This window comes from Siphateles boraxobius, unplaced genomic scaffold (assembly GCF_051911475.1).
Source record: "Siphateles boraxobius isolate OS27281-9 unplaced genomic scaffold, OSU_SipBor_1 13, whole genome shotgun sequence".
Taxonomy (NCBI): Eukaryota; Metazoa; Chordata; class Actinopteri; order Cypriniformes; family Leuciscidae; genus Siphateles; species Siphateles boraxobius.
The window spans coordinates 9,589,803-9,614,215 of NW_027508733.1; the positions used below are offsets into that span (position 1 = coordinate 9,589,803).

At 37.9% G+C, this 24,413-nt stretch overlaps 1 protein-coding gene across 1 annotated transcript in view; it reads left to right on the plus strand.

Annotated features, from left to right (window-relative positions):
• The first annotated feature begins 8,180 nt into the window (after positions 1-8,180).
• Positions 8,181-24,413, plus strand: part of LOC143736373 (SLAM family member 5-like) — a 145,555-nt gene continuing 129,322 nt past the window's right edge. The window contains exons 1-2 of the mRNA XM_077227113.1: positions 8,181-8,243; positions 10,794-10,884. Of these exons, the coding sequence (XP_077083228.1) occupies positions 8,181-8,243; positions 10,794-10,884 (154 nt within the window). The remainder of the gene's footprint in view (positions 8,244-10,793; positions 10,885-24,413) is intronic.

Sequence of the window (24,413 nt, forward strand, 5' to 3'; positions counted from 1 at the left end):
ATATAACACATCCACGCTGCATTCTAGAAGAAGGTGATGTACATCAAAGTGTGAGTCATTAAATGAGGATTAATTAGGTAGGAGGCATGATACAGGTGAGGTTACATTGACCGTCAGTTGGTTGTATACCAAGGTACATACCATAATATATACCTAATAGTACACAAGACAGTAAACCATTTACAATGTTTCTTTCACAGTTTTATGCATGTTCATTTATAGATCAGTTAGTCTATGATTAATGCAGCAAAGTCTGTTTTAAAGAGAGTTTCTGTGTTCCCATTGTATCTCTCTCTTGTGCATGTGGCCACATTCCTCGGAGGTCGTAAAATCTCCTTATCAGCCCTTGTAACATGACACTGTTTCTGCCCTTGTGTTCGTTCATTTGGTGTTTTATTGAAATAATAGTTAGCTTTGCTTCACCATTATGATGATCAGTGCTACACGCAAGTATCTCAGATAACACTCCCCACAATCTGTAGTGATGAAGACAGACAGTACTTTGGTCATCACTTTTATGATATTGATTTGATTTTAAGTGATCAATGGCGCCATCTCTTGTTTTTTTTTTAGAAACAGCATTTAAAAACAGCATCAGCACGTTCAACAGGAAACATCAGTGTCCATGGAGAACTGGCTTATATTTTATGCATTTTTTCTTTCTTGTTAATAAGAGGTCTTATAGTTATAACAAATCGTCCCCTTGGAATTATAAGGTTCTATCTGCGTTCTGAGCAGTTTTGAGATATTGAGCTTCAAAGTTTTTGCATTACATATAGGAAAATTTATATGGGGAACAAGTTTCTTTCAAACATGAAAATAACAGGGACCCTAAATGTATTCTAAATGTACAATATCAAAATCCTCTCAAATTTGTAAATGGTTTTTTTTGGAATGGGTCAAACGCAGATAGAACCTTCTAATTCTAAAAAAACACTTTTCGCTTAGAATTATAAGGTTCTATCTGCCAAAACATTATTTGAACATTAAATATAAAATTAATGTTGTAACAATGTCTCAACATGTGTTAGAAAGTAAAATTGTATCCTTTCTATGACATTTATTTAATATTTTTTAGCACTTCCATGTATTTAGGACATTTCAAATTAAGCAAGGTAGGTCTAAATATTTTGTCCAGTGCAGAATCTTAATTTTCGTTACCAATTTGGTGGGTAATTAAACACATTATTGCAGAAATTGTTACTTTAATCTTTCTTTTGTTTAGACAGAAAGCAGCTACTGTAATACATCTGAGCAGGACTTTATTCCAGCTAAAGTGGGCCAGGTGAAATGGCTTTCTCTCTAGACATCAGTATGGCTGAAATAACATGCTAACGTTTATTGTTGTAATTAAGACCCCATCAATGAAATTGTTAACTATTTGACCTTTAAGGCTTAAAATTGTAAAAATTAAGACATTTTAAGACTTTAAAAACTACAATAAAATCGACATGCTTCAGCAAATTAATTCATAAAGTTAAATAATCATTGAAAAATGATTCACTGACTATATGATCACAAAAAATGTCAGACTATTTTTTTAATCACACACACACACACACACACACACTCTCTCTCACTCACACACACACAGTCACACACACACACACACACACACACACTTTCACACACACACCCACACACTTTCACACACACACACACACACACACACACACACACACACACACACTCGCACACACTCGCACACACACACACACACACACACACACACTCGCACACACACACACACACACACACACACACACACTCGCACACACACACACACACACACTCGCACACACACACACACACACACACACTCACACACACACACACACACACACACACACACACACACTTTCACACACTCACACACACACACACTTTCACACACTCGCGCACACACACACACTTGTATGTTAAATGTTTTTTTTTTTAAATATTCAATTTACTCACTGCATATTTGTATAATTCAGATAATAATAACTATAATAATAATAGTTATTACAGTTTTTTACAATCATTTTGTTACTATTTTCAGAACCTTGATGTCATTTTTCACAACTCTAGACACAAAACTCACAACCAATGATCAAAATGCACATTTTTCAAAACTCTAACCCTTTTCTCAATTGCTTGGATACAATACACATAAAACTTAGATCATTTGTTCATTCAACAAAAATCACCTGTTCAATATGACACAACTTAACATCACAGTACTACTATTTCAAAAGGCAATTCACACATTACATTTCAAATGAGTGTCTATTCATTTCCGTACAATGATCTAACTATCAATTGATACAACTGCTCAAAATGATAAGTAACTGTTGCATTACTCTTAATGCATAGTTGTATGGAAACACACGCAATCTTCCATGTTTACAGTAAATCATGAAAGTTTCAAGATAACGAGATTCATTGTCACCAATTAGCGTGGAGCATGAACCAATTAGACTACAATATCCATGGATGTAGCCTAATATTTTATATTTTTGCTTTGATTCCAATAAACCTATGTTGTGATTGTACTGTAGTGTTTTGCATCAATATATTACAAACTTTCTTCGCTGATTCCACTATTTGTGTATTCTCTCTACGACTGCAGTGCTTTTACAGAGATGTATATTTACTGTACATGTATACCATAATGAAACCTGGATCACCTATTTTGTTCTACAATATTTAATGATTGTACGAACAATGACACAGTGAAACTATCGGTTGCTTGTGTGTGGGTGATCTATAGTTATGTTTCAATGGTATTTCACAGTAAATTTGTTCTTTGAACCAATGATTGTGCAAGTGCAAGATTTCTTTAAAGATGTGAATGCACAATGCAATGTTTTGAACATTAGACAGCCTGTGTTACAAGTGATAACCGTTGTGAGTTTTGTGTCTAGAGTTTTGAAAAATGACATCAAGGTTCTGAAAATAGTAGCAAAGTGATTGTAAAAAACTGTAATAATAACCTCATTCATAATTAATAATAATAACCAATACACTATAAAGAAAATGGCCAAATTGAAGCCACTTCATAACACTACACAATTTAGTGAATATTTAATTTACTGTAAATGTATAGCATTCTGCCTTTATGGGGTTTCTTTTTGTCTTCAAGGAAAAAGCCGGCGACATGACATATAAAGTTGATTCTGATTGGTCCTCTTCTGTGCATTCGAAGTGCTGATTGGCTCACGCAGATAGAACCTTATAGAGCCAAGTTAGAGTTCGATTTTGTAGATAGAACCTTTTTGTTTTTTCAATAAAAAGTCCCACAATGTACACAACTTGAAAAAAACACATCACATAATGTAAATAAGTTGTCACAGAATAAGAATATGTGAATAACTCAATTTTGACAAAAATGTCAGATAGAACCTTATAATTCCAAGGGGACGAAATGACAGTAAAAATCAATGGATAAAAAATGCCATAGTGCCAGGGTGTTACAAAAAAGGAGTCCATTGCGGGGATAACAGTGATTTATTTAAAATTCAAAGGCACACAAAAATGGGAACAGAGGGAGAAATAGCGAGGCTATAATCTGGAGAGGAATCTGAATCAGGAAGGATTCCAGACAGGTACGTGGGTCAGACACATCAACCCAACAGGAGGCATTAGAGAAAGGAAAAGCAAAGCAGATACAAACAAATACATTGGAGAGAAATGAGTAAAGCACAGTCCAAGGACAACGAGATAGGCGAGCTCACAGATGAGGACCAGGGGAGGTAGAGTGGCAATGGCAGGGGAGGGGGAGGGAGGGAGGGAGGGAGAGAGAGAGAGAGAGAGAGAGAGAGAGAGAGAGAGAGAGAGAGAGAGAGAGAGAGAGAGAGAGAGAGAGAGAGAGAGAGAGAGAGAGAGAGAGAGAGAGAGAGAGAGAGAGAGAGAGAGAGAGAGAGAGAGAGAGAGAGTTTTTTTGAGTTTTCAACACACTTTATTTATATCATTACAACGTCAGCGAATGACCCAATCACATTATCCAAAAGACAAAAAGGAGATACAAAAAACAAGACTTATTGTAACATCATAGCAAAAATCAACATTTCTTCTTCAACTGTACAAATAGCTCCATTAAAACACCATTTGTGCAAAAAACTTTCTAAGTCATTCATCAGTTTATAGAACTTGAAATCAAACATAACCCTTGCTTTTACCATATTTTTAAAGACAATAACCACATGTTGTCCTTCTCTACCCTCTATTTTGTTTCTCCTGGTTATGTAAACAGCAAGTTTAGCTTGCCCAATTAAAAAATTCAACAATTGACTTTTTATTCTTTGCGCCACACTATATTTGGGACCAAGAATCCAAATCATAGATGAAAAAATCTCCCCAAAATTCATGAAAAGTACATCAAGCAAACAAAACATTTCATACAGTCTAGAACATTCTAAAAAACAATGAAAAATTGTCTCCCTCATTTTACAAAAAGGACAATCACTTGACACATTGGGATTAATTAAGCTCACAAAAGCATTTACAGCAACTGCGCCGTGTAAAACCCTCCACTGAATGTCACCTGTGCGTTTTTCAATTGGTGGTTTGTATAAGACTCTCCAAACAGGTTTATTTTCATCATCTATTCCAAGTTTCTCTCTCCACACTGTATCACTACGTTCTTTTAAATGTGCTTTATTTAAAACTTTTACAAGACATTTATACAAAACTTTACTCTGAACACCCTGCAAACTTAACCCTTCTAGCCCTCTCAGGTTCAGAAAAGGTCCAGACAGTCCTTTGAGATTGGGACTAAGAAAAATACTTGGAAAGGGATCTGTATTATTAGGAACCAGTTTCCCATTATGAAATTCAATTAACAAATTATGTTCTTCTTCTGTGAGTTTCTGCTTAAAAAAGTCCAGAATTTTTTCTACATACCGTACCGACCGCACACCTAGATATGCGGCCATGGACTGAACATTATTCAAACCAGAACCAGCAACATCCAACACATGATGCAGTTTTAATGTCTTAGTGGAAATTAAACAATGAAGCAGTCCAGGTGTAACTTCACACGTAACATCAAACCGCGCTCCATGCACAAGAGGTTCCTCCAAAAGCCAGTACAACGAGGAAGTCGCATCCAACCTCCGTTTTTCAAATAAGTCCCAAACTTTAAAAAGTCCCTGATAAAAAGGAGTCAGTCCGTTGCACTGCAGCTTACTAGAGTCCATCAAAAACAAGACAGAGTTCAATCCCAGTCCGCCAGCTTGATTGAAAATAGCATCAGCCACTTTTCTCCAGACAAGATCCTCAGGTCCTGTGAGGTACCTTTGAATAAACAGAAGTCGAAAAGCTGCCCCCCTGCTGGGCAAATGGATAAGTCCTTGTCCTCCTTCATCTCTGGGTAGAAAAAGTATGCTCTGCGGTATCCAATGAAAAGTGCTCCAAAAAAAATCCACCATACTGGCTTGAATTTTACTCAGAAGTCCATTTGGAGGATCAATGCAGGCCAAACGATGCCACAAAACTGAAGCCACCAGGTTATTAATTATTATCACCCTCCCTCTAAAAGACATTTTTGGCAAAAGCCATTTCCATTTTTCCAATCGCCCCTTTAATTTTTCTAAAACTCCTTCCCAATTTTTGCCTAACATTGAATCATTGCCAACATATACTCCTAAATATTTTAACCCATCTCTTTTCCAGTACAAATCACCTGGTAGTGTAGGAAGACCATGGGACCAGTTACCACTTATTATGGCTTCACTTTTGGACCAGTTAACTTTGGCAGAGGAAATTAGACCAAATTTGTCAAGAATGTCTTTAAGAAGATCAACATCATTTTGCCCTTTAACCAAAACAATAATATCATCTGCATATGCAGACAGCTTAAAATTTGCTCCAGAGCAAGGTATGGTCCAACCTTCAATGCTCTCTCTGATCTTAACCAATAAAGGTTCAATGGCAAGAGCATACAACATTCCCGAAAGTGCACAGCCTTGTCTAATACCTCTGTTAATTTTAAAAGGAGCACTAAGACCACCATTCACTTTCAGTACACTCTCAACATCCCGGTACAAAACCCTAATCATGGCAATAAAACCAGAGCTGAACCCGAACTCCTCTAGCGTGCGCCAGAGATAGCTGTGCTCAACCCGGTCAAATGCCTTTTCCTGATCTAGAGAAATGAGACCAGTGTCTATGTCCAATAGCCTAGAGACGTCCAAAATATCCCGAATTAAATAAACATTATCAAAAATAGACCTGTTAGGCACACAGTAAGTTTGATCACGATGAATAACCTGCCCAACTACCTCCCTCAATCTAATGGCCAAAGCTTTAGAAAAGAGCTTTAAATCAGAGCATAAAAGTGAAACAGGGCGCCAGTTCTTTATTTCTTTTAAATCACCTTTTTTGGGTAACAGGGTAATGACTGCCCTCCTGCAGCTCAAAGGTAGCAAACCTCGGGCCAGACTATCATTGAGCACAGCCAGCAAATCACCCCCCAACACTGACCAAAACGTTTTATAAAACTCGACAGGTAGACCATCAATTCCCGGGGCCTTACCGCAATCCATGCTCCGCAGAGCAACATGCAGTTCAGCTGCTGAAAGCGGCCTCTCAAGCCAAGAATTGGTCTCATCTGGAACTTTAGGCAAACCCATATAAAAAGAGCTGGCCAGCTCATCTTCCTCTGTATGTTCACTTTTATAAAGCTCAGAATAAAATAATACAGCTCTTTTTCTGATTTCCTTAGGCTCCACCACTTCTATACCCTCCAATGAGTATAAAGAATGTATAAGTCTGCTTTGACCATTCTTTTTCTCCAAACCGAAGAAGAATTTAGTTGGGCCATCCATCTCTACCGCACTCTGAAAACGTGAGCGGATCAAAGCTCCCTGTGCTCTGATGCCTAACAGGTTATCCAGAGTCCTTTTTTTTACTTTGAGGAGCTCAATATGTCCTCGATTTCCTGTGGACTCTACCAAATTCTGAAGTTCCACTATTTCAATCTCTAAGGTTTTCATTGATTGGGAAATGTCCTTGGATACGTTGAGAGTGTACTGACGACACAGTTGCTGTATTTCTTTTTTCCCATGATCCCACCATTGTTGTAGGGATGAAAAATCTTTTTTCCTGGAACTGAACTGTTTCCAAAAATAAATAAAGACATCCTTAAAAAAATTGTCTTGTAGCAAAGAAGTATTAAAGTGCCAATAGGCACTCTTAGGCTTTATATTAGTGATGAAAACACTACAGATTACTAGACTGTGATCAGAAAACCCACAATGCAAAATCTCACATTTCTTAATAACATTAAACTGGTACTTAAAACAATAGAACCTATCCAATCTAGCCATAGAAATATAATTTTCTCTTGTGTGCGCCCATGTGTACTGCCTTTGTTCTTTATATAGAGTTCTCCATATATCACACAAATCATGTTCTTCTATAAGCTTTCTTATAGCATGTTGAGAAGCTAGATGTGGCTCTCTATGATTCCTATCCATTCCATCATTTGCTGTACAGTTAAAATCCCCTCCAACAAATATGAACTCTTCCTCTTTACAGTTTGACAAAATATTACTTAATTTATCAAAAAGAACAACCCTTTCAGGACCAACAACAGGAGCATACACATTTATAAAAACTAAAAACATTTTTTCAAATTTTGCTGTTATTTTCAATAGATGTCCCTCAACAACATGTTCTACCTCATATGAAATTGGTTTAAAGTTTTTCTTAAAAAGTACAGCTAAGCCACCACTACAGTGATTTTTATGGCTTAAAATAATCGACCCATCCCATTCCATTAGCCATTCATTTTCATTAAAAACATCACTATGAGTTTCCTGGACCAGCATTACATCAATTTTCTTTTGTCTAGTCAGTTCATAAAGCATTGCTCTTTTCTTGCTGTCTCGTGCACCATTCAAATTAAGTGTGCCCAATCTTATTCTACTCATAAAAAGGTAATATGAGCACACCAATAACAAACACTTCACAAAAAAAGAAAAGCTAGATTGATTCAAATTCATCATTCAATAAATTTAGTTTTAACTTCTGGACAATTTTCTTCAGCCTAAAGACTTCTTGCTCAGTGAAAGCTCCACCCTCCTTCCTTAAAGCCATGATTGAATCTATAAACATCTCACGATCTGGGAAGTAATCCTCTACATTTACACCTTTCATGCCCTTCGTTGTCTGAAGAAACGTTTTAATTTTGTCCGATGTGTAAGCGCTGCGGACAGATCGCCTCAGTGAAGCTGAGCTCACAGAGTCTGAAGATTCACGTTCACTATTCTCTGCAGACTCCCCAACATTACTCGACTCCGAGTCCCCCTCCCTTGCATCATCACCAGCCATCCCATTAGCTTTTTTACTAGCCCTTTTTTATTTTCCTTTGGTCCTAGTTTTCCTTTTTAATGTCGGTGTTTTAAAAAAACTCTGATCATCTGTCATGTCAACATCCACACCATGCTCTAATATGGCCTGCTCACTGACCTCAGAAACACCAGCTTCATGCACATTTTCGTTTATGGCCACACTCTCATTTTTATTACTTTCACGATTGTCAATTCCATTTTTTTCAACACAAGATACTGTATCACTCGTTTGTGCATGATCTGTATTAAGCGTTTCGGCTGTGTTGTCATTCTGATCTGCGTTCTTCTCAGGGCACACGCGTATCACGTGACCCTCTTGTCCACAACCAAAACACTTCATCGCATCTGAGGTAGCAAAAATAACATAATTAAAATCCTCAATCTTAAACTTCATGGCTAAATTAAGCTCCTCATTCTGGTTATTTAGGATCATATGCACCTGCCTCCTAAATGATACAACGTGCTTCAACTGTGGTGATTTGCAACCGAGTGAGATTTTCTTAATTTTTGACACAAACTTTCCGTGTCTGGACAATTCCCTTTCAATCACTTCGTTTTTAATAAACGGTGGGACATTTGACAATACTACTCTTTTCGCTGGTTGTACTAAAGGCATGACTGGAGTAAGTGACTCATTCACAACAATCCCGGTCTCTACAACTTGATTGACTTTGTCAACATTGTTCAAAAACAACACTATTGCGCTATTCATTCTTGACGCAGAAAGAATGCACTCATGACCAACCACAGCAGCAACAGCGAGGACGCAATCCTCAACTGAACAACGCTCCGCGGGTACAACCTTAACACCGTGCCGCCGCGTTAAACTTTCTAAACTCACGTGCTGAGACGCCGCCATGGCGATCAGTGCACACTGACCGACGACGCTCCTCACAAACACTACAAACTTTCCTCTTTACCTAACAACAAAAGCCACAAGAGATAGAAAAAAGATAGAAAACTCACTCAAACCGTAGAGCTCACTCCAACACACACTCACGCTCCGTCCACAAACTCCCAGCATGCACTCGAGAGAGAGAGAGAGAGAGAGAGAGAGAGAGAGAGAGAGAGAGAGAGAGAGAGAGAGAGAGAGAGAGAGGTGGTTGTAATGGTTGTAATCTTGCAGGGCTGGAGGGCAGGTAGTAGATTTGAAGAAGAGCTAGATACAAAAAAAAAAGGAGAGGGGATCCAGGGGAAAACAGACAAAAACTAAACTAATTAGGCAAGAACACATGGTTTGCGTGGTGGTTAACAATGCTACTTTGCTCCCTGACACCACTTTTGCACAGTGGGTATAGAAATTTCATAAAGTCCCTGACTTTGCCAACAGCTTTCATTATATAGATACAGTATTCAATTAGTTTACATTAAAGTAATGTGAAATGAAAACTGTATGCATATAAAGGATACAGTTGAGAAAATTTCACCTATACAACCTTTAGAATATTTAACTGTTTTATTTTTTTGTTATAGTTTATTTTAAGTTGGCGTGGTTAACTCAAATAAGTTCTGAGTAATATTAATTAACTACATGTAACTACTTTAGAGTTATAGTTATAGGTTTGGTTTAGGGTTAGTTACTTGTAATTATGCATAATTTACTGTTATTACTACAATAAGTATACAGTACATGTAGTAGCGTGTAAATATGTTCCCTTAAAATAAAGTGTTACCGTTTTGTTTACTATAATAAATAAAATATTTTAGTTGTTTTCTAAAACAAACAAATAAAAAATAGTAACTTTTACAGACAAAAGTTTTGAATGGCTGTGTTAAATATGATCAATGTGTATCTATTGCTTTTCTCCCTCTATTTAACACATATCTCATGTCTATCAAAGCCATTTACAGCAGGACAGGAAGAAGCTCTTCACTTACAAACTAAACACACACACACACACACACACACACACACACACACACACACTAAATGCCCGTTCTTTCATGCACTTAATGTTTCCCCACCCAACAGTCAAACCACATTTCTAAAAAATAAATAAATAAAAAAATTAAAAAATTGGCCACATCAGGTTTCAGTTTGACTCAGAAGATAAACTTCAGTAAATTGGTTCTGTGAGATCATACATGGTTTTAACTTTTTTGATAAATTTAACTTGAGAACTGAATATTGACACACAACCTTTTGAAATCAGTGAAGTTAAGCTACATTTTACCATAAAATGTAGTTTATCGAAAATTTAGAAAATATTCTTCAACTTTTAGCTATTTAACACAGTCAGGCAACTAGTTTTTAACAACTATCAATGTTAAATTATGAAAAATAAAGTGTTTTCCACTATTAAGAACAGTTAGGCTTACTAAGAGGCAGAAGCATTCTTATATTACATATGTAACTGTATATACGTACATCATGCGCATGTGCGTGTGCTTTATGAGTCAGACTGTGTCGGGGGAGGACTCACAAGCCACATTACTTCTGTTGTGTTTCCTTATTAGTTCAGTTGTAGTTTTATTAGATGTTTGACTGAACAGCTGAAAATGTTTCATGTGTTTGTTTTGTTCTGTTTAAGCTGGTGGAGTCTGATCAGTAAGTTATAAATATATTTGTGTAATTTATTTAGATTAATAAACTCTTTCTGCGGTTCAATTGTTTTTATCTGTCTTCCGATCTCTCTTGTTTTAGAAATCTTAAATTCAAGGATTACAAATGCACGTTTTCCCCAAGCAATTTCTAAAACATAATTTAAATCATTTTTAAATACTTTCGCACAACTACAAACGTTGTGGAAATTCAGTAATACAAATGTATTGAATATACTGTATATCCTGCACATTTAAACCTGTACTTTGTCTCTGCTGCTGTTCTTCAATTCTATTTAATCTGAACCTGTTCATGTTCATCAAGTGTGTTTGGTGATTCAGTGTCAGTGATGGAGGGAGAATCTGTTACTCTAAACACTGATGTTACTGAAATACGTACCGACGATGAGATACAGTGGAACTTTAGAGGAAATATTATTCTAGCTGAAATCAGTAAAGGTGCTAGAATCTTCTTAGCATATGATCCTGATTCAAAGATTAAGAGAATAAGAGACAGACTGAAGCTGGATCATCAAACTGGATCTCTGACCATCACAAACACCACAACTGAACATACTGGAGTTTATAAACTACAGATCAACAGTGCGATCAAGATTTTCAATCTCACTGTCTACTGTAAGTTTTAATGTTTGTTTCACCTGTTTTTATCTAGTTGATAATAGAATAATTTCAATTAAGCATAATTTTCCTCTCTGATATTTCTCCATATGTGTAAATAACCTTTTATAAATACATGGAGAGGAATGAAGATCATATTAGACACTCACTGACAGACTGACACTTCAATAAACACTTTCTGAACTATTCAAATTTATCTCTTTTCCAGTTCGTCTGCCTGTTCCTGTCATCATCAGTAACTCTTCACAATGTTCTTCGTCATCATCATCATCATCATCATCATCATCATCATCATCATCATCATCATCATTATGTTCATTGGTGTGTTCATCAGTGTTGAATGTGAGTCATGTGACTCTCTCCTGGTATGCAGGAATGAGTGTATTGTCCAGCATCAGTGTGTGTGATCTCAGCATCAGTCTCTCTCTACCTCTGGAGGTGGAATATCAGGATAAAAACACCTACAGCTGTGTGCTGAACAATCCCATCAGCAACAAGACCACACATCTGGACATCAACACACTCTGTCACACATGTGCAGGTACCACAGCATGATGATATATGTGTGTATTTACTGAGCTGATCTCTGTCTTCCCTTGCAGATCAGGGGCCGTATTCACAAAGAATTTTAAGGCTAAAAGTAGCTCCTAACTGGCGAATTTAGGAGCAACTCCTAAAAATAATGGGCGTGTCAGTCCTAACTTTAGGACTCCTAAGTTTTTTTTTCACTAAGAGTAATTCACGAAGCATTTTAGCCCTAAAAGTAGCACCTAAGTCTGGGACAGCTTAAAAGAAGTCGAGAGGACTCCTAACTCACTAAGACCTATTCACAAAGGATCTTAAAATCTCGCAGTCGTCCGGGGTCCGCGACACAAGCGGGAATGCTGCATTGATCTGCAAACAAACCCTCTCCCATGTCTCACGCTTAGTTTTGCTTGATATCCCAGTGTCGAATTTCCCTTTTATTATGTTTTTTTTTTTTTTTACTGGGCCAGTAGTGCTGATCCTGCGTCCAGTTGGGCTTTCTTTTCCGTTTTGGCGAGTTCATAATCCACCGTCATTCAACTATTACATTACTTCAATAGGAGCAACATTTCCTTGCTTTAAGTTGTCTATTTAGGCTATGGAAGCTTGATTCCGCCACAGAATGAAAAATAAAAAAGGTAATTGCGACTTTTTATCTTACAATTGCGACTTCCTATATCTCGCAATTGCGACTTTATTTCTCACAATTCTGACTTCATATCTCGCAATTTTGATATCAAGTCGCAATTATTTTTTTTATTCAGTGGCGGAAACAAGCTTCCATACTAATAGGATGTCAATCAACCAAGCAAGTGTCAATGCAAGTGTCGTTTTTCATTATTAGGCAAGTTCATTAGGGTATTATTAGGCTACCTTGATTTAATTTAATTGAATTCACCACTTTTCTCTCTCTCTCTCTCTCTCTCTCTCTCTCTCTGCCTTTTTAGAATTACACTTCACTGGGGCCTGCACAAACATGTCATTATATATGCATTTCGATGACATTACTATTATTATTTTGTGTAGGACACAGACATATTTAGATATTTAGATGTCGTAATTCCATGATTTGTTGCGTCTGTGTTATGATCCGCATGATGGCCCTGTCATCTACCAAACAATCACCATGATCATTGCGTGGAAACTCGTGCATGAGAATTGACGTCATCCATAGCAACGAAGAATCACCCTTAGTTTAGGAGTTGTCATTTTTCCTTACTAAGAGTAGGTCTGAAAGGCGTTGTGAATAACTTTTAAGAGAAAACTCCTAGCTAAAATATTTTAGTGTAATTTAGGAGTACTCCTAGTGGTAAAATAAAATTCTTTATGAATACGGCCCCTGACTGATGTATTCACTTCTTTCTTTATCATTACAGAACCAGTCGGACCTTCTCCTTCTCTTCCTCCAGTCTCAGTGTCTCTGATAGTGTTGATCTCTGCTGGATCTCTGATGATTGTAGTCATTGGGATCTTCTGCATCTGCAAAAAACAAAGAAAAAGAGATCAAGAAGGCAAATTTTACCTTCTATTTATAATATTATGAAAATAGCATCACCATTTTATAATTTAATCATAACTATTCTCATAATTTTGTTTTTAACACCATATTTGTTGCTTACCCACCTGCTTACACCTGCTTACACCAGTCTAGACTCCAGAGCGCTCCAGAGGAGTACTGTTAAAGGTCTGCCAGGATCCTGCACTACATTTCCCATCACTCTCCTTTGTTCCCATCTGCAGATCATTCCTGATCACACACACCTGCACCTCATCATCACAATCATCACTCCAACAACTTAAAGACTCACTTCACCACTGTTCACTGTTCGGTCTCATTCGTTGGTTGGAAAGAGGACTACTCACCTTACCTACTATGAGCTACCTGGCTTCTCCAGCGTTCTCCAGCGTTCTCCAGCGTTCTCCAGCGTTGCGTTCTCCAAGTCTCCAGCATTCTTCCTGTCTTCAGCGTTCTCCAGCAAAAAAAAAAACAAGTTTTCTGCAATCCTACATCTTATCTCTCCACGTCTCCATCGATCCACCACCATCTCTGTAAGAAGACACATTCCTTTCACTGCCAGCACACCACTCTCCAATCCAGCATTGCACTTCCCACTCACCTGCTTTCTGTTCACCAGCCCTAATGTTGTCAATTTATACTTATATTTATATTACTTTCTTAAACCACAAAATAAATAACTTAATCCTCTCTTTCTCTTCTTTTCTGCCATTCACACTAGATTTGTTTTTTTGTTTTTTTGTATTAAACCTGGCATTGAATACTATTGTTAGGGAATTGACAGTTAAAATCCCAAGGACCAGATATAATTAATTAAGACCAGGAGTTTGAAGTGAAAGTTACATATACTGGCCCACGCCAATTTGGCTCACACTTTTTTTTTCTCAGGATTGTTCCTGATGCATCCCTTGGCAAACAACCCTATTTTTATTAGTTTATTTACCTAAATCCCTACCTGTCTGAATCACTAAGTTCGACGTACTCCTATCCGAAATGGGAGAGATCGAGTCTGGTTCGCGAAGATACACTTAGAATTGTTTAGGCCTACGACAATCGTGTTACTACACTCCACTAGTGGGGGTGCGTACACCTACGTTTTTTCCTTTTTTGTTGACTGTTCGGACGCTCTCGCTTACTGCTCCGTGCTTTGCTCTATCGCTTTTATATTTTTATATTTTATCTCCTTTTATCACATAATTTTAACTTCAGCAAATCAGCACAGTGCTCAAACGCTTGGATTACTAAAAAAAAAAAAAAAAGCAGAATTATTTTATTCGACCAGCCTCCCACTGAAAGCTTACATTCCGGGGAAGAGAAAACACAATTGCCTACATTCATAAGGATAAGAAAATGCCTCCTCTGGAATTTACTTGCTGCTCCAACTGCCACAGACTTTTAGAAAGGATTGCAGTTCTTGAAACAAAGTTAATTGCGGGACCACCAAACCAGACGGAACACACAACAGAGCTTCGTCATGGACGCCCTCAGCATACAGCCGGTGAGTCCCATGATTCTAGTGCTCCTCGACAGGCTATACTAACTGTAGAGAAACAAGCCGATCGACTTACAAATCGATGGCACTTACAGGGAGCGAGACCCAAAGGCACTCGAGACATCAGATTATCACGAGCATCACATATTGCCGCAGTAGCATCCTCTACCCCAGATACGGCTCTGACAAGGATTGCAAACACTGGTCTCCTACCACCGCCTATACATCTTGAGAACAGATTTGAAGTATTAATGAATGAGGAATCCCCAAATTTGATGAATGTGATCGAACACAGACTGAATCAGCCTGTAGCTAACACTAATGCTAACTGGGGCTCAAGGTCGAGCAGACAGCGGCACTCAGCTCACAGCGCAGCCGGGCCCAGGACTCTGATAGTGGGCGACTCCATAATCAGAAACATAAATAGCAGGGATACAACTACGTGCTGCCTTCCACAAGCAACGACTTCTGATGTAAACAGGGAACTTCAGAACATTCTGATGAAACATAAGACTGCAAATCGTCTCATCATTCATGTGGGGAAGAATGATATTCATAAAGAGCAGTCGGAACTCCTTAAGAAGGATTTCAATTAACTTTTTGAAACACTTAAAAGACTGAAAGTTCAAACATTCATCAGTGGACCACTTCCAGCAAGAGGAACAAACAGGTTTTCACGATTGCTTGGGCTTAACACATGGCGGCAAAAAACCTGCAATATAGATGGAGTGAACTTCATTGACAACTTCAATCTTTTCTGGAGTCAGAGGCAACTGTTTCAACAGAATGGCCACCACCCAAACAAACTTGGTTCAAGAGTGCTAAACGACAATATCTACTTCTCCCTCCGTCATCCTTCTGCAGTGTGTGCCAATCCACTCAACCTGAATGGCACACACACACCTGGATACAGTATGAATGACCACAGGACTTCACTTCAGCACCTGAATGGACATACGGTTGACACATCACATAAGGACAATGATAACACCACTCAGCCACAACAACCTCTGCTCACGGACACAATCTCAGCTGAGCCCTGCCCACAGAGCTCACCACAGACAGAGTGTGACATACTAGCACTGCTCCAAGTTTCAGCACCCAAGGATGACTTTCTGGAAAACAGCCAGGGAAATCAGGACAGCATATTACAGTCTCCGATAACACCAGAGCAAAATCCCCTCTCACCAGATACGTTATCCATCTCTCCAGCATCCCCACTTCTGTGCTTCTCAGAGAAAATGGAACAACTGGTTTGTGCTGGAACTAGACTATCCCACTCTTTTGCTGCAAGCCCCCAGATACCAACCAAAAAACGGCAGGCCCCACAACCACCAAAGCCTGCGGGCCTAGCTCGCCCTCCCCCTCCCCCTGTGAGAGCTCTTCGGCCTCTGCCACAGCGCCAGGGCCCAAACCCTCCTCCAGCGGCTCGAGGTGAACCAAAAACAACTGATACCAGCTCTCAGTGATATGTGTTGGGTCCCCGCTATGATAACAATAACTTTGTCAAATGTTTACAGAAAAAGCGGGAACCCAGTGTGCCTGTATCTTTTTCTATTGCTGTTCGATTGCATGATAGAAAGTCTAAGGCCTTCAAAAGCCGTACAGCAAACCCATCTAATCTGGTGCCTATTACACGCCAAACTAAGATTGCTGTGGGGACAAAAAGCAAAACTGTTAAGTTAGCACTTTTAAACATCCGCTCACTTAAAAATAAATCACTTCTAGTCAACGACTTAATAACCACATACAACCTGGATTTTATGTTTCTAAATGAAACTTGGCTAGAAGAAAGTTGCAGTGCAACAGTCCTCAATGAAACAGCCCCTCCTAACTTTACTTTTATGAGTGTCTGCAGAGCTGTCAGAAGAGGTGGAGGTTTAGCTGCTCTTTTTAAAGATGTCTATCAATGCAAGCAAATATCATTTGGGAATTACCCATGTTTCGAATATCTGGGTATTGTGTTAAAAGGCGCTCCACGCATTTTACTTATCATTGTTTACAGGCCTCCAAAATACTCTACAGCCTTTGCTGATGACTTTACAGAACTGTTATCAACAATTTCCTCAGAGTTTGACTGTTTTACAATTGCTGGAGATTTTAACATTCACATAGATAATGCAGAAACCAATATGGCAAAAGAAATCAAAACGGTTTTAAAAACTTTTGATCTGACTCAGCATGTACATGGACCCACACATAATCGTGGACACACTCTAGATTTACTTATCAGCAAGGGCCTAAAGATTTCATCGATTGTTATTAAGGATGTAGCACTGTCTGATCATTTTTGTATTTTCTTTGATATATTGATCTCTCCTGCCATTGAAGCTAGATCTGTGTCTGTCAAGAAGAGATGCTTAAATGAGAACACTAGTGTACTATTTATGAAGGCTATATCTTTAACACCAAGCATATCTGCTGACTCTGTTGATTTTCTCCTTGATTCTTTTAACTCAAAAGTTAAGAGTGTAATTGATGATGTTGCTCCTGTGAAAGTCAGGAAGAAGAGTGGCAGACAAAAAGCACCTTGGAGAAACTCAACAGCAGTGCAAAATATGAAAAGACAATGCAGAAAAGCAGAGGGCATGTGGCGGAAGACAAAACTTGTAGTCCATTATAATATCTACAAAGACAGCATCCATGCTTTCAATAAGGAACTAGGCAAAGCTAGACAGACTTTTTTCTCGAATATTATAAACAGCAATATAAACAACACACGCACTCTTTTTGCTACTGTAGAGAGACTGACAAACCCCCCAAGCCAGATTCCTAGTGAAATGCTCTCAGACAGCAAGTGCAGTGAGTTTGCTTCTTTCTTCTCTGGAAAAATCAATAATATCAGAAAAGTGATCAGCTCATCCTTGAGTTGCGCTGGGGTCAGACAGATCAGACAACAGCCTGAGAAAGTAGTCACTATGTCTGATTTCGAAGAAATTGATGGCAAAATTTTGGAAGAAACCGTACAGCACCTTAAAACATCAACCTGCGCCCTTGACGCACTTCCAACATCTTTTTTCAAAATTGTGTTACACAGCTTAGAAGCAGATCTCCTAGAAGTGGTAAATGCCTCACTTCTCTCTGGTAGTTTTCCAAACTCCCTGAAAACTGCAGTTGTCAAGCCCCTCCTGAAAAAGAACAATCTGGATAAGACCATATTAAACAACTATAGACCGATCTCAAATCTTCCTTTCATAGGCAAGATCATTGAAAAAGTTGTCTTCAATCAGCTGAACAAATTCTTTAGCTCGAATGGATACTTTGACAATTTTCAATCTGGTTTCCGTCCGCATCACAGCACAGAGACAGCGCTCATAAAGATAATAAACGATATTCGCTTAAACTCTGATACAGGCAAATTATCAGTGCTGGTACTACTCGACCTCAGTGCTGCATTTGACACTGTCGATCACAACATACTTCTTGACAGGCTGAAAAACTGGGTCGGGCTTTCTGGGATAGTTCTAAAATGGTTCAGGTCATACTTGGTAGGGAGAGGTTATTATGTGAGTATTGGAGATCATAAGTCTGAGTGGACACCCATGACATGCGGAATCCCTCAAGGCTCAATTCTCGGGCCACTCCTATTCAACCTGTACATGCTCCCAATGAGCCAAATAATGAGAAAGAACCAAATCGCTTACCACAGCTATGCAGACGACACACAGCTCTACTTAGCCCTATCGCCTAACGACTACAGCCCCATTGACTCCCTTTGCCAATGCATTGATGAAGTAAAAAATTGGATGTGCCAAAACTTTCTTCAGTTAAACAAAGACAAAACTGAAGTCATTGCGTTTGGAAACAAAGATGAAGTTCTCAAGGTGAACGCATACCTTCAGTCTAGGGGTCAAACAACTAAAAATCAAGTCAGGAATCTTGGTGTAACTCTAGAGTCAGACCTTAGTTTCAGTAGTCATGTCAAAGCAATAACTAAATCAGCATACTATCACCTGAAAAATATTGCAAGAATTAGATGCTTTGTTTCCAGTCAAGACTTAGAGAAACTTGTGCATGCTTTCATCACCAGCAGGGTGGATTATTGTAATGGACTCCTCACTGGCCTTCCCAAAAAGACCATAAGACAGTTGCAGCTCATACAGAACGCTGCCGCTAGGATTCTGAGCAGAACCAGAAAATATGAACACATCACACCAGTCCTCAGGTCTTTACACTGGCTGCCAGTTACATATAGGATTGATTTTAAAGTATTATTACTGGTATATAAATCACTAAATGGCCTAGGACCTCAATACATTGCAGATATGCTCACTGAATATAAACCCAACAGATCACTCAGATCACTAGGATCACATCAGCTAGAAATACCAAGGGTTCACTCTAAGCATGGCGAGTCCGCTTTTAGCTACTATTCAATTCAATTCAATTCAAATTTATTTGTATAGCGCTTTTCACAATACACATTGTCTCAAAGCAGCTTTACAGAAATTGCATTTCGGAAATGTACATAGAAAAATACAGTTAGTTAATCAAGTATTAATTTATGGCATAACATATCGCCGGCTTTGAGTCGTCTCTTCACAGGCGTCGAGTCGTCTCTTCACAGGCGTTGGGGCATCTGAAGTCTCCGTGAGAGGCTGGATACAAACTGGAGCTGACGAACGCTATTTACCTCGGGACTAGCGTCCCGAGATAACAGCAGAAAGGCAGATGGGAAATAATTAGCATAGCTGATGTTCATAATGTTAATGCATTCGAACCGATTCAGCAGTATCAAAGGTTAAGCATTAAGTGAATGCTTGGTTAAAGAGATGCGTCTTTAATCTAGTTTTAAACTGGGACAGCGAGTCTGAGGCTCGTACAATATCAGGAAGGCTATTCCAGAGTTTAGGAGCTAAATGCGAGAACGCCCTCCCTCCTTTAGTGGACTTAGATATCCTAGGAATGACCAGAAGCCTCGAATTTAGTGATCTTAAAGAGCGCGATGGATTGTATGGCGATAGAAGGTCTGTTAAATACACAGGAGCTAAACCATTTAGGGCTTTATAGGTCAGTAGGAATACTTTGTAATTGATACGTAACTTAATAGGTAACCAGTGTAGAGATGATAAAATAGGTGTTATATGATCATATTTTCTTGATCTAGTAAGAACTCTAGCAGCTGCATTTTGCACTAACTGTAGCTTGTTAATTGAGGATGTAGGACAGCCAGCTAATAAAGCATTACAGTAATCTAGTCTCGAGGTCATGAAAGTATGAACTAACTTTTCTGCATCAGAAACAGATAGCATGTTGCGTAGCTTAGCAATGTTTCTAAGGTGGAAAAAGGCTGTTCTTGTAATATATGAAATATGATTTTCGAAAGTCAAGTTGCGGTCTAGTATAACACCCAGGTCTTTTACTGTAGTGGACAAAGTAACAGGACATCCTTCTAAATTAAAGTTGTATTGTAAGGGATTTTGTGGGTAGTTTTTTGGACCAATAAGTAGTACCTCCGTTTTATCTGAATTTAATAGCAGGAAATTACACGTCATCCAGCATTTTATATCATTTAGACACTCTGTCAATTTAGATAAGTTAGTGTTTTCATCTGGTCGTGATGAGATATATAATTGAGTGTCATCAGCATAACAGTGGAAATTAATTCCATGTTTTCTTATAATATTACCAAGTGGCAGCATATATATTGAGAATAGCAGAGGGCCTAACACCGATCCTTGCGGCACTCCATAGTCTACTGACGTTATCTTTGATACTATGCCAGCCGCAGCTGGAACCAGCTTCCAGAAGAGATCAGATGTGCTCATACAGTAGTCACATTCAAATCCAGACTAAAAACACATCTGTTTAGCTGTGCATTTACTGAATGAGTACTGTACCACTGCTCGTCCGACTGTTTGTACTGTATTTTATTTTATCTTTTAATTATTCTGATTATATTTGATTATTTCTGTATTTTATCTTTTATTCTAAACTGTTTTAATTATTCTGATTTCTTTTGATTATTTTAATTTCTTCTATGTAAAGCACTTTGAATTACCATTGTGTATGAAATGTGCTATATAAATAAACTTGCCTTGCCTTGCCTTACAGCACAACCTCTCCGACACATATTCATGACAGGCTTCCCATTCTCCCTCCCAAAAAGTGTCTAACCGTGTTACTACAATCTGCTAGGGGTGTCAAGCGTTATCACTCTCCCTTCTCTCAAAAACTTCTCTTCTTCCCTTCTCTTCTTCCACCCAGACAGTCCTATTAAAATAATAAAATCTTACTACCTTGTTTGTTGATTAGCTAGGGATGTCACCGAAGAATAATTTCCCGCACACACTCCACAATTAACTGTTAGGGAATTTACAGTTGAAGACACAAGGACCAGATATGATTAAGACCCGGAGTCAGAAGTGCAGTCAATGAAAGACAAGAGTTAGAATTATAATAAATTTAAGAAAAGTTTTACTGAAGATAGTTTGCAGTTTCATCAGCAGAAGCTTCAAGACTCACACAGGAGTTCGTTGGCCGTCCCGCTTACAGTTACAGAGATCACAGCAGTTATACCCTTCACCAAAGTCTAAGATACGTCCTTGCTTCAGGTTCAATGATTCTGATTGGCTAAGAAATAGATAAACACATTTTCCACACATATACAGATAGACTGAAGCATATCTCCATGGATTATGCGGCTGACACTCGAACCCTGAAGTTAGGCACGTCGTGACCTTCCTGGTCGCAGATTTGGGTTGCTGGGCGCCAGCATGTTCAGAACAACTCAGTCAATCTCCAATAATGCCAGTGGTTCCTTAACCTGTTACTAAGAAGACTAACACACACACACACACACAGCTTCTTCATTTGGTTGGGGTCTTACAGGAGACTCTTCTCAAAACATCAAGATAACATGTTCTTTCTCTCAATGAGAGGACACTTTAATCTAACAGTAAAGTAAAGTTTACTAAGACATGGTCACTTAAACTATTGGTTTTAATGGTTTCCTTATATGTTTTAAAACATGTTGAAGACCTTTCTCGAACAAAACAAGTCCATATTATATCTCTGGAAGCGGGGCTATGAGCCAGACCCTCCGTCACCTCTCAGATATCAAATACAGACATTTAGACATTAGAGAATACATGAAAAGAACATTTCACTAATCACACTGGTAACTTAAAATCTCACAAGCCTAGAGAAGATATTCAACTCATGTGATATTTAGAAGGAAATATATTGATTAATACCTTGATTATAATCACTCATTAGATATACATTGAAGCAGCAGTGGATTCCAGAATCCACTCTTTCACTATGAATATTCTTTGTTCCCTTCGTGTTTTCTTTCAGGAAGTAAAGCAGGGAGATGACGTTTTGTATACAGGTGCCGTCACCAGATGTTTATCAAATTCTCTGTGATGTTGTTAATGAGTTGCCCCAGATTCAATCGCAAGCACAGCTGTCAATCAATCAAAAATGAACACTCAAAACCCATAAGACTTTTGTTCATCTTCGGAACACAAATGAAGATATTTTTAATACAATCTTAGAGATTTCTGTCCATCCATTGACAGCCACGCAACTACCACTTTGACGCTTCAAAACGTTCAAAAAGAAAGTTCATAAACAAATTCATATGAATAGAGCAGTTTAGTAAAAATTTTCTGAAGAGACGCTTTATATGATGAACATATATTATATGAGGCTTTTATTCACATATAAACATTGATCAAGACACACATCAGTTATGATATTCGTTTGGCATGCGAGAACCAATGAGGTTCATTCTCGTGTTACAGTACGTTTGAGCTTCAGCAAGAGCTTCTGTAAGAACCAATGAGGTTTGTTCTCACGCGTCAGACAGGTTCGGTTGAGCTTCTGTTTATGTTCGCTGATCAATGTTTATATGTGAATAAAAGCCTAAATTGAATCTGTTCATCATATAAAGTAATCGATTCTCTTCATACCACTCAATTCATTTGGATTCATTTTACAATCTCTTTATGAACTTTTTGAAGCGTCAAAGTGGTAGTTGCGTACTGTAGCTGTCAATGGAGTGACAGAAAACTCTCAGTTTTCTGAGGGTGAAAATTCAAATTAAACTTAAACTTCAGCAATTAAATCTGCAGAATGACTGTAGACATTTCATTTTGTGATACATGGCGTCTTTTTACAGTATTGCATTCGATGAAGGCCTCAATTTTGGTTCTGGAAAGAAATGTGATTTGATCAGATAGACAAGTTGATCGGTGGACAAAAAGCTTTTGCATGAGAATATGTCTGTTACTGGGTGTTTGTGGTTAATGTGCATTTGTGTGTGCATGTCTTGAGCTGTGAAGAGTGTGAGTGTGTCTGCATTTTAGTGTGAATAGTGTCTAGAAAGGAATTTGACTTCCTCTCTTTGCAAAACAGTTTTTTTTAAGATTCTCTCAAATATACAAATATCATATAATTTGTCTGTGAAAATTAAGATTGATGTTCAGAAGCATGTGCACCTTTCTATATATGCATGACCTTAGCTAGTTTATTTTCAACTCTTGCTTAATTTTTATTTTTATTTTTTTACTATTTTTAAAGAAGCTTCAAATAATACTTGATATCACGCTGACAAATACAAAATGATCAGTTTTAAGAACAAATGCATGACTCACAGCATTCATAATGGCATCATGCAGAAGTTCACTGGTTGTTAACTGTATAAACATTGTTTCATTAGGATACATAGTTGTTTTTAAAACAGTGAAGTTTTTCCAGAAACAAACTTTTTTACAACCACTAGCAGTAATCATAAAGCTGTGACTTATCACTCGATATTAAAAATAAAATACACTAAAAGAAAACACCCTCAGCAAAGAAACAATACATAATTTGACCACTAGAGGGATGAGTCATAATTCCACAGGATAAATGTGGTATTTGCTTTGTCAAACATTTCCTATTGCTTATCATTCCTTACATTATGGTTATTAATAATGTACACCACTTGAAAAAGAAATAAAAAATCAGATGCATTGCTAAACTACAAAGCAATTGACCATGATAATCATATTTCTCCACAAAATGTGTACTGTAGTTATTGTTCCTACTATAAAAACATAATTTGAGATCTTCTTCAAAGAGTTTTAGATAATTTTTGTCGTTTCTTTTTGTAAAGAGAGTTGTGTCAGATACCACATTACCATACTGTAACAATCACTAAAATAACTGTTATTATTTGCTGTTTGTCCTATTTATTATTTTTAACTTTTTGCAAGAACAGCATCCCACACGGTGTGCCCTTATTATACACAGTGCATTATATCACTACAAAGAGTATGTATTAATAGAGTAACATACTGTATTAGAGCTTCATCTAGTGTCATAACTAGGAATTTCTCACTTGAACACAGATATCTTTCAAGTTATTTTTTGCTTG